Consider the following 12,742-nt stretch of genomic DNA (forward strand, 5'->3'; position numbering starts at 1 on the left):
TGAAAGGGACTTTGAATGTACATGTGATAGAACCTGAACACAAAACAAATGTGATGAAAACATAACAGGTATTTTATTGTGCAGCACTGCAACAAACTCAATCATTCTCCATGAACGGGAAGGGTGGGGCATATACTGTTGTTCTGACAGCGGTGTACCAGAACCATAGAGTAGAGAGGAAGTTTATTTAGGTGACTATGTTTCATCTGTTTGGAATCTGATTTCATCAAAAATAGCTAAAATTAAGCCAAACACATGGATGACTGTGGTTTGTCTGTCAGTGCATGTGTGTTTGCATGTGTGCTTATGTATGCGCAAGACAATTTCTCCCAGCACCGGCTGTTTTCAGCTTGATGATGTTGTGAACACAGACAGTGGTTGCTAGGTGACCTCAGGGTTCAGACAATGTGAGCTTCTTAATAAAGTTTAACACATTTATTCTTACCTCAGAGCGACAGTCAGTTCAGTTACTACACGCTATTAGTCAAATTACAGTTGATGCTCTAATTTTTTCTATGGCCTCTTACCCATTACTCTTTGTCTTTTAAATAACTGTCATTTTTAAGTTTTTTTAAAACACAGCATAGAAGTAAGTAGTCATATGCAGATCTCCCTAATTTTGTAGGTGTGTGTGTGTATTTAAGTTTGTATTCTCTGAAAGGTCAATGTGTCCTTATTTCATATGAACCAGGGTCCAAAATGAAGACATCATCTTTCCTTGGATATGTGTGCATGTACTGTATGTACCTAAAAAAAAAAGTTTTTGAAAGAAGTCTATTATGCTCACCAAGGCTGCATTTATTTTTAATACATTAATAATTGTTTTCTATTTTAATAAATTAAAAATGTCCTGTGACGACAAAGCAGAATTTCCAGCATCATTACTTCACATAATCCTTTAGAAATTATTCTAATATGCTGATTAGTGCACAAGAAACCTTTATTGTTATTATTATCAATGTTAAAAACAGTTTTTTATGCTTAAAGGGTTAGTTCACCCAAAAGGAAATTTCTGTCATTAATTACTCACCATCATGCTGTTCCAAACCCGTAAGACCTTCATTCATCTTCAGAACACAAATGAAGATATTTTTGATGAAATCCGAGAGCTTTCTGACCCTGTACTTTTAAGGCCCAGAAAGGTAGTAAAGACATCCTTAAAATAGTCCATGTGACTACAGTGGTTCAACCTTAATATTATGAAGCGACGAGAATACTTTTTGTGCGCAAACCCCCCCAAAAAATAACGACTTTATTCAACAATTTCTTCTCTTCTGTGTCAGTCTCTGATGCTGTTCACGTTGTAAACACAGTGCAGCGCTTCCGGGTTATATGTCAGAATGCCGGCTCAGTATTGGCTGTCTCCTGCGTTAGCATCACACGCATGCGTCGTGATTAGGGGTGGAACGGTACATGTATTCCTATTGAACCGAAACGGTATGGGCGTCACGGTTCAGTGCATGAATTTACACAGTGAATACACGGTATAAAAATAAATAAAACTCGCGTGCAAATTAATGTAATGCGGAACTACTGTTAGATACGCGGGTTCTTTAGGGACACATAATCTGTAGCCCCGCTTTACGCATGTGCAGTTTTTTGTCAAGTTGACTGTCCAGTGAGTGAGTCAGAGATGGCAGCACTAAGGACAAGTATGGCGAGTGGTGGCGACCCACAAGAGTTAGAGGACCCGCCGGCCTCTCTAAGATCGCAAGTTTGGGAAAACTTCGGTTTCCAAGTCAGTTACAATTAATTAAACCAACAAGCTTCAATATTAGGTTACTCACTTGCGCGTGCGCACACTCTCTCTCTTTCTCTTGTTAATTCATGAAAAAAAAATTATTACAGCGCTACTTTATTTCACTTCAGAATTATAGATCTGAATTGTAGCTAAACGGGAGGGGAAAAAATCAGAACTATATATATTTTCCATTTGACCAGCAAAACATTCATGAGTCATGACAGCTGTTATCTTATCTATTTATCCAACCCATTTAAAAAACAGTCTTTGGGTGCCATCTTTTGGACATTCATCATATTGCATTGGTTTTCATTTCTTGTCCTCAAACAGAGCACTAATCTGTTTATTTTTAAGTTACACATTCTACATTGATTAAAAAAGAAAATCAAATGTGTTTTTAATGGTAGTATTATTTTATACAGAAATAAATTATTTATAATTCAAATGAGAATAAAGTTAGTGTTAATTTAAAATTTTAAGGAAAACAAATATATTGATCTGAAATATAGCGAATTAATTTATTATGAATTAATAACAATAACATTATTATAATTAATTACATTAATTACATGAATTACTCAAATGTAGTAATACACTAGGTGGTACAGCCTGAGACATGCACAATAAAAAAAAATTTGCCTTCTGCGTTTTTGTTTAGCTTTTCCCTCCATTGTACCGAACACGTACCGAACCGTGATGTCTGAACTGAGGTATGAACCGAACCGTGACTTCTGTGTACCGTTCCACCCCTAGTCGTGATCCTCATGTGAACAGCGTCAGAAAAAGTATATGCATCTTTCCTGTTTACTCCGCCTGCAATATCCCATAATAAGCGTATTGATGGAACCTGATCAGCAAGGAATGTCAGTATTTATAGGCATCAATGGCCAAGTCTTTAATTGTAATTTAAAGTTTGCACTTACATTCTTAGCCATACATTTTTTCTTTAACTTACCATTACAAGTACAATGCATCATCATTTGTATAATGTATTATAGGAGTCATTCTAGGAACACTGGTTATATGGGTGGGTGTTGTTTTTACAGGAAGTGTGTTTTAATGTGTGTCATTCCAGCACTCAGTTTGCTGTCACACACCAACTTCAACTCATTTGTTATGTAAAACATCAGACAAACCAGATGACATTGCGTCATTCTAAGATGTTTTGGAGCCTTCATATGGAGGTCTGGAGAGGGACAGAGACATGTGGGGGAATTCAGTTATCATAAAACTGCCTGTATTTGTTTCATGCACACCATGACAACATGATAATGCTATTCTGCACAGTGGGGATTTCATTGCTCCATAAAGGCTGGACTGAGCACGCCCAACACTCGTTCCAAACATGTGAGCTCAAACATTCAAATATGTTATTTAATCAGAATATGCATATACTGCATAAAAATGCATATAGTCCATGCAGCCTTTCTCAGCAGGCTTGAATAGATAAGAAACGTATTTTTAATAGATAGCATTATGGACATAAACTACCCTTTAGTGTATCATTTTTATGTAAATATAATTTTGAATTTTGCATGTAACTGGAGAGAGAAATCTGTTCAAAACATGCTTACACTGAATAGTAATAAAGCAGTGCATATCACATAACAGTATTTTTTAAGACCTCTTAAAATATATGTTGTTGTGTGTGTGTGAGACCTACACCCTACTGAAAACACCCTAATACAGCTGCCTTTTGTTTGCATGAACACCCTAGTGATTTTTTTTATTATCAACACACAGATACACACGTGCCAACTATCCACATGCACACACACATCACAGTAAAGTCTTGAATCCTGATACCTCATCTGGGGAAAGTGTTGAAATTATTTGATTTGAATTCTTAGAAAATCTGTAATTTACCGAACCTAAAAGTTTCCTTTTTCTTCTTCTTTTTTTTTTATCGAGGCAGACAGTGTTGCTTCTCTTTGCTCTATCCTGACAGCACCAGAGTTCAACATCTGAAACATGAAGAGCCTCATATATTTATAAGCGTGTACTTGGCAAGTGATATGCTTTCACATACTGTAGGCCTATACGTATTCATACTAGTATACATGGGCATGGTCACATGGTACTGGCTGTGTAATTAAAAAATATATTGATTATAATGTAGTTTTCTAAGTACAGTAGAATTCATATCACACACTGGCTGGCATAATATAACTTTTGTTTTATCTTGAATCTGTATTTACCTGGGTTTTGATTTGTTTTGTTTAGTTTTCATGTCATTGCTGTTTTAGTTGAAACCTCCAAGTACATATTTCACAGCTAAATTAAATCATGCCAGACTGATTTAATACACAAAATTAAATTGTTTCCTTCTCAAGGACAGAGCACAATGTGTTTGTGTGCTCAAGGCTATGTCAAGATTCTTGTTTCAAGCTGTTTCCCACCGCAACTGACCTTATATAACAACTCTTCAGATCCAGAAGGATTCAACAGAATTAATAAATGACACACTTTTTATTTAGTTCCCCCTTTAGAAGCGCTCATCAGGGAAATTGAGTCTTTTTGTTCATAATCTATCACTAATAGCTCAACAATGGTGCATTGAGACCATGGGTGTTGTGATCGAAATATGGATTTCCCCATTATCTGACATTTTCATTGGATTTGGTGTGAACACGTACTGTAATCCCATCTGTCATATTGGATTATGATCAGCTGAGAATGATTCAAATATCATTGAGTATCTCTAAAATAGATAGGCAGGATGCATCTGCATAATGAATATTTGCTCAATTTTTCTACTCAAACACTCAAATATCATTAAATATCTCTAGAAAATAAAGGCAGGATGCAACTGAATAATGTTTTTTCTTTTTTTTTTTTTACATTTGTTACAAATGCTGGATCATCTATAAATAAAACTGCTTGCACAGTAGCACACTTTTAATGAATCACATCTTGGGCTCTGGTTGTGTGGGATGTTTGGGACTTTACTTAGCTGTACTCTAGTCAGAGTTGTCCCCAGCAAGGATCTAAATCTTAAAAAAACTCATTTGGTGATGTCCTCAATTGAAGAAAAAAACAGATAAATAAATCAAATAATGCACAAAGATTTCCTTGAGGGTTAATGTTGGATTTGGGTTAGTGTATAGTATTGATTGTTAGATTTATCTAAAAACTTAAGAATGATATTTCCCGATTTGGATTTTATGCCCCTATTTTGGATTTATATTTTAGAATGTCCTAAGTTGTATTTTTATTTAAGAACACGGTATTGTGTAAACTTTTGATGTTTATTGTTAATGTAATATTACAGGGGTTGGACAATGAACCTGAAAACCTGGTTTTAGACCACAATAATTTATTAGTATGGTGTAGGGCCTCCTTTTGTAGCCAATACAGCATCAGTTAGTCTTGGGAATGACAGATACAAGTCCTTCACAGTGGCCGGAGGGATTTTGAGCCATTCCTCTTCCAGAACAGTGGCCAGGTCACTGTGTGATGCTGATGGAGGAAAACGATTCCTGGCTCGCTCCTCCAATACCCAAAAATGGCTCAAAAATATTTAGATCTGGTGACTTCACAGGTCACTTACATGTTCATCAAACCATTCTTTCACAAGTCTTGCTGTGTGTATTTGTGCATTACCATGCTGATACACGGCCCCACCTTCAGGGTACAATGTTTGAACCAATGGGCGCACATGGTCCTCCAAATTGGTTTGGTGGTACTTGGCAGTGACTTGCCCTTCAAGCAAGGAATGCCATAATATTCCAGCCCAAACCATCACTGATCCAGCCCCATGCTTTTCATTGGGCACACAACAGTCCGGGTGTTAAGCCTCTTTGGGGCTTTTCCACACCGTAACCCACACGGTTGTGGGAAAGACAGTGAAGGTGGACTCATCAGAGAACAATACATGTTTCACATTGTCCCGGGTCCAAGATTTGTACTGTTGAAGCCGACATTTGGCATTGGCATGAGTGACCAAAGCTTTAGCTATAGCATCCCAACTATGAATATTAACTGTGGAGCCCACGACAAACAGATTTGGTGGAAACAGTGAGTCGAGGTTTGCATTTAATTCTGCAATGAGTTGGGCAGCTGTGGTTTTATGTTTTTTTTTGGGATACAATCTGGGTTAGTACCTGGACATCCCTTTCAGACAGATTCTTCTTGCGTCAGAAATTACTCCTGTTGGATGAGGTTCGTACAACGTGGAGGTATGCCGACATTACCCTGGGTGGCTCTCGATACACAAATACTTGCTGTCCTGGTCGCAGATGAAACCAGAGAGTTGTACACCAACAATTTGTTCTGTTTTGAACTCTGATATGTCTTCCATTATGTTGTGTGGATTGCAATATTAGCTGTGCTATTGCTCTGCTAATTCAACCTTCACACTCTGCTCTTATTGATGGAATGTAAAATCAGTAAAGATATGGCCACCAGGCCACGGATTTAAATAGTGTTGGAAACCTCCACATTTTTTGTTGCAAAAAAATCTATTTCAAATAAAAGCTGTTCTTTTAAACCTTCTACTATAAAATTAGCCACTGTGAGTAAAAGACTTTTTACAAAAACATTAAAAAAAATCTTGGTATTACAGTATTGTTATCCAACATTATAGGTCATTCCAGTAATTTAAATCCAATCCATGTTATGTAATTTCACATCAGACAAATGGTGTGGGTATTTTGTTTCTGTTGCAATCTCTTTTCAAAGCATGCAGCTGATCTATAGTGCACATTTTACGTATCACAACAGCACTAATACCTCTAACCCAATTATGTAGTTGTTATACACCCTTCACACACACACAAGACCGCAGATTAAAAGATAATACCCGGTATGACTTTTAAAACAATGTGACTGTTTTTATAGTAATTTGGAATATGGAAAATGTGCTATTTTACAACATTACACAACAATAAAACAACACATTTATTCTATCTCTATTTGACATAAAACACTTCATTTAGGATTGAAGTAATTCAATTGATGTAATTCCTTGATGTTTAATTGTCATAAAAAATACAAGAAAAAGATAACCGTAATCGATCTTAATTAAAAACATTTCACTTTGCTCTATTGGAAGAGTGGTCAACCTGACTCTCTTTATGTTTAAGGTTTTTTTTTGTTTTTTTTAATACTGTTGTGCAAGTATTTATTCAGTACACTAGTTCTGTTTGGCTAGTAGCCCAGGCCTTTCATGGACAGGGGTTTGGATTTGTCTGTGTGCTTGTTCAGAGATGTGTTTTCTTTTATATTCTATTCTCAGGTATTAGTCAGGTAGTTACACGTTCATGTTTCCTGCATTATACTGGTGCACACTAATTTGCACTCATGTGTTAGTTATCGATCAAATTAGTGTGTGATTGCAGGTAATTAGAGACACTCAGCAGCAGTTAGAACAGAACACTCTGTACTGTAGTGCAGTGAACGCTCAGGACTCTCAAGGTGAATGTCGCAGCTAGAGCTTGTGATGCTCGGCCAAAATGAATGGATGACAAAATTGATGAACTGTTCTTCAAAGGTGTTGATACCTAACAGTGTTGTTTTCTGCATCATCTGCCGGATGCAATATTGTAATACTGTGTTTATGATGAGGTAGTCTTAACCTCAAAGCTACCCACAAGTTAATATATTTTAAATGTACTAAATTGGAACTTCATCGTTACAAATGTGTAATAATTACAAATATATTTAAATACATGACATACAAGTTTCAATAAAATGACAGCAATATTTTGGTAACACTTTATTTTAATGTGTCCTTTTTACATGTTACATGCATTTACTGTAGTAATGACTATAAATTAGGCATAATTACATGCAACTAACCCTAAACCAAACCCTAACCCTATAGTAAGGACATGTAGTTAATTACTATTACTCAGTACTTAAATTTATAATTACAATGTAACAGGGACACATTAAAATAGAGTAACCAATATTTTTTTTCATATTTTAGTTTTTTGGTTTACACATGCAATTACATATAAAGATGAATTGAAGTCCTACTTAATTGGGTTAAAAAGCACTCTTAGGTTCAAGTAATTGCATAATATAAATGTAATATATGTATACACTTTCATTTAATTATAAGTTTACTAACACGCAATTGTCTGAAAACATTGTATTCAGTTTGCAATCAAGTATATTCTTTAAAGTTATGTTATTTCCATAATAAGTAGTTTTTAAAGGTGTGCTAATGTGTAATGTTTTGTTTGAGCAATTTATTTTTTAACATGTCCACAAACAGATTTGATACAGGTTGTTTGTGATGTCTGTAATTTATGTATTTTATTTATTTATTGATCAGTAATAATTTATTACTTCATATTTATTTATTGTGGCATATAAAAACAAACTGTGATTGGTTGGTTGACTTTTTGTTCAGATGGTCTCTTCCTGTCTGTGAGTGGGTGGTTTTTGGCTAGATAATAGATAATAGAACTTTGGGATATTAAAATTCCGGCTCCATGATGAGATGTTGAGGAGTTTTCCAAAATACTTCTCTAGTGTCGGGCCGATCGGTCCTAAGAATGGTTCCAGTTATATTTCCACTTCAGCTTGGCTCGGCACGGCACGATTACAAACACTCAGAGATGGTCACTTGTGTGTTGCCTTTGAGCAAAGTAACACAAGTTAATAATAATGAAACGGTAAAGCAACAGTTTGAGAGCGGTTTGGCCCGATGGTGAAAAAGTGGCTTATATGAACTTATGGAATGCCTACAGAGTACACAATATTCAACTTTTGTAAAAAAAAAAAAAAAAAATACAATTTAAAGGCAGGTGTGACATCAGTAGCCTGTCTGCTAGATCATTGTTGAAAGTCTGATTTTAGGCTGTGAAAATGTAACCCCCCTCATGTAGAGGAACAGCAGACCCTCTCCAGACAGCCAACTCCCTAAAAGCATGCGATCCAGCGCCATTTTAGATTGCCAGAGAATCCAGTTGGAACACTGGAGCTAGCTAGTACTGGCTTAGACGGTGTGTAGAGGGATTATATTACCCTTCAGGAATAAAACGCTTCCCTCTGTTGATGTGAGTCCTGCCAATTACATGTCACTGGTGCTTGCTTTCGCAATTCCTTGGCCTTGAGGAAAGAGATTTACACTTGCAGTTCCACCGATAGCTTTAACTCTTTCACCGATTGTTTTCCAGATTGTTGTGTCTATCTTAGGTTTTCAGTGTCTCAGGTAGGAAATCTGTGCAAAGGAATTGCTTTTGCCCTCAGTGTAACCCGTTTTATTATCTTGTTTACTTGCTCTTCTTGCATTGCAAAGTTTAGATTTCAGAGAGTCAGATGTTGAGAATTTCCATCCAGGGATTTGATTTCAAGTCCAACATCAATATACTGAAGTTTCCAAGTTCATTTCATTTTTATTTCATGTTGTCTAATGTATCTGCTTTTTTGTAAGCCAAAATCTTACTTCCAGTATCTATAATCGTCCAGCTTTTCAGTCATCATACAGCAGATATTCATAGGAGCTTAAGCACCCAAAGTATTTATTCCCAAAGTGCTGATGGGGTATCCATCTGGAGCACTTAACCTCAGGGAGGGATGTTCCAGGAATTGTTCTTGTGTTTGCTGCTATAACTAGCATTATAACTTGCACACTTTCAGATCAGCAAGGACTGTGGCATGTGTTTGTTCATGAAAGCAGTGTTGCTTGCAGACATTCCTTTGCTTCTCTTATTCAGGTGTTGTTTTCTGTCTGCAGCTGAGCTAAATATACTGGCAGGGTGAAAGACATACCCTGCCCAATGTTGAGGACTTCTTATCACTGCACGGTTTGGGTTACATACTTCAGTAGTTTATTGGCAAAAGTGTGCTTAGAGCAGAGGTTTTTGAACTGGGGTCCATGGACCCCCGAGGACTGCAATGGAATGCTTGGGAGTCCACAGAAAGAAAAAAAACCCAAAGATTATACTAAATGTATTTTAAGGCTGTCAAAGTTATAGTATTAAGATATTAATTAAATGTTTAATGCAATAATTAAACACATTTATTAAATGGGATTGTAGGCCTATTACCATTTCATTCTGCTGTCTAAAAACGGGATCAATCACAACTATTTAGCCGTATTAGTCAGAAACCATTTTTTAATTATACATTTATTCAAAAAAGAGAATCCACTCTCAACTCAATACAAAGAAAATATTCACCATATTTGGGGGTCTCTGGCAACAAAAAGTTCAAATTTCCCAGCAAAAATCTGGTTTGAAGTATCTTATGAAACTGACTAGGATATTTGAATCAATAATTGTTTTTTGCATGTCTATTATTCGTCAAATTCATTTAAATAAAGCAGCCATGGCTTCTATTGGAATATCTATTTTGCTTGATGAAATAAGAAGTTCAATGCTGTTTTCAGTCTTGTCCTGGGTGTGTGCTGCCATCTTGCCTTACAGGTTATCTTTGAGACCGTTTGTGCTTTTTGGAGGAAGTTTTAAATGTTTGGAACAGAATTCACACATTGTCACACCCGATATGCTTATAACCTACCGGTAGTTAACCTTCCATATCACGGATACCAACCAATCACTCCTGAGCAGATGCGGAAAATATGCCTGCTATTTCCTGACCAACATTCCTATGTTATTGTTTGGATTTTTACTACGAGCGGAACATTAGCATGCATTGTGTTGTGCTAACACACAAATTAGTACATATGTGTACGCATTTGTGTGTGTGTGAAAGAGAGCAAGAGGGATGGTCTGTTTTCTGAGTGCTAACACTGTTAAGCTCTTATGTAATAACCAAGTGAGGTCATATAAAATGGGATCTTACAGAGGCAAGCCGAGGACTGTTAGATGCTCAGAGAGAATAGGATGCATACTATATATTACTGGAAATGTAGCAGCTTTACTGCTCAGAAATTGCTCTTTTCATATTAAACTTGGTCTCAGTGTTTCCCCTGTTATTCCTCAAAAATACACAGACAAAAATGAGGCAATTGCTGACAAACATTAAGAATATGGATAGCATAGTCCAGATTTGATTTTGAATTTGTACTGCATTATAATGATACAATAAATGTTAATTTAACAACATACTGTAAGATGTAACATATAACCCTAATGTACATGACTGATAGAAAAATAGGAAACAAAATTATAAAAAAAACAAAAAAAACATCAAGTGTTACATGTCCCCGTAAATGTGTTACTTTTTCAGCATATATACTAAGGAAACTTACTATTAACCAATTAGTAGGTTTTTACCGTGGCATTTTTACTGTCCTTTACCATTAAAATTACAATAGCAGTCAAATACAAGGTCTGAAGAAAGAGGTACATTTCTTTTGATTATTCACAATGAGACATCTCCGCTCTGGACAGACAGAAAGAAAAGCCATGGGAGAGAAGGAAATTCCACAGTTATCATTTACCTCAGAGGAGGTGGAAAATGGATCGGCCCTGAGAATGATGTCATCGGAGCGTGTCTGTGTGTATTGTGTTCCTGATGTGGTTCCTGTTTTAGTGGAAAAAGGACTGTGAGAAAAGGAAAGAGAGATGGAGAGAGTCAATGAGGGAGAGGGAAAAATTAGGGAAAGGTTGCGTTTCATTTTGTTTTGTCCTGTGCACTCATGCACCTGCCCAGTCATGTGACTTGATGATGTCATGGTGTGCTGATACTGATTAGACACACAACAATTACTTCACTCACATAAACAAATAGACACACCCAAATGTGTGATTTGAGTTGTCATTATGGATTTTTATTGACAACTAGTGTTGTCATAATGCTACAATTTCAATAGTTGATGTAATATCAGTGAAATATAATGATTCTTAATACTATTTTCATTACCATATGCTATTGAATACTATTCTCTATTTAAAAAGATAAATATTAAAAATAACTGAGCCGATGAAATTTAGTCTATTCAATAATCATAAATATTTTTTAGATAATTACCGTATTTAATGGTTTCATTTTTCCTTGTCAATATTGAATATTAGATATTAGTTTATTAGAATACATTCCAGTTTAAAAACTTGATTCAACTTGCAAGTGGCTATGAGAAACAGTACACCAACAGGGTTCAGGTTTTTCACATATTCATTTGACTTGATTGAATGAAAAATTTTGGGCAATTTATGTTATCATTAACGTTTAGCCCTCTGTAGCTCTAACTGTATTGTCTCTCTCTCTTTCTGCAGTTTGTGGATGTGACTTGGCTCAAGGAGGGTTTTTTGTGCGACAAGGCGAGTATATCTGCACTCTGGATTATCAGCGACTCTATGGCACCCGCTGCTTCAGTTGTGAAGAGTTCATTGAAGGGGAAGTTGTGTCCGCCCTGGGCAAGACATACCATCCACGCTGCTTTGTCTGTGCCGTCTGCAAGTAAGACTCGCATGCATTCACTAGCAAACACTAGCAAACATCACTATTGGTACATTTAACAATTTGGGTAAGGTAAGGCATCAATAACCAGACTTCAAAATGTTATTCACAAAGCTTATTCAATATCAAATGCATGTATGTATGTGTATATATAATCTTGCAGCCAGTAAGTCATTCATTCATTCAATTTATTGCAAACAGCTGAATCATTCTGGAATGAAGTAAATGTCTATCTTTATGAAAGGGCCATTGAACCATTGGTTCACCTGTTTCGTTGGCAACATTGAGCAAAAAGAGGCAATATTGTGTCTAAAATATAACACAATATTAGCTTATTGAACTGTTGTATAAAATCAGTACCACATTTGCACTCGTGCTAATCGGGAACAAAACAGCCCTCGATATTGCTTAACTATATCATATATCAAATTATAACTATATCATTTCTAAAGGTTCTGCCACTGATCGTGTGTATGAGTTAATTTTATAAGTGGGCAGTCTTGTTACTGAGGGACGGGTAGGAAAGGTCACCCATCAGTAAGAATATGAAGTGTATGCTCCGCTCCCAGGCCACTTATTTCCAGAGTGGTGTAGGGTGTCCCTCAGTCTCTGAATGGATGTTGTGTATGTGCATGTGACATGTTGCTCAGGAAGAGTCCCTCCTACATTTCCATAGCGATACCC

At 36.2% G+C, this 12,742-nt stretch overlaps 1 protein-coding gene across 10 annotated transcripts in view; it reads left to right on the forward strand.

Annotated features, from left to right (window-relative positions):
* Positions 1 to 12,742, forward strand: part of ablim2 (actin binding LIM protein family, member 2) — a 73,988-nt gene that overhangs the window by 19,726 nt on the left and 41,520 nt on the right. For all 10 annotated transcript variants that reach the window (XM_056255539.1, XM_056255537.1, XM_056255542.1 and 7 more), the window contains exon 3: positions 11,875 to 12,058. In XM_056255539.1, the coding sequence (XP_056111514.1) occupies positions 11,875 to 12,058 (184 nt within the window). The remainder of the gene's footprint in view (positions 1 to 11,874; positions 12,059 to 12,742) is intronic.

The sequence above is a fragment of the Rhinichthys klamathensis genome, unplaced genomic scaffold (genome assembly GCF_029890125.1).
Source record: "Rhinichthys klamathensis goyatoka isolate OS25496 unplaced genomic scaffold, OSU_Roscu_1.1 h1tg000121l_1, whole genome shotgun sequence".
Taxonomy (NCBI): Eukaryota; Metazoa; Chordata; class Actinopteri; order Cypriniformes; family Leuciscidae; genus Rhinichthys; species Rhinichthys klamathensis.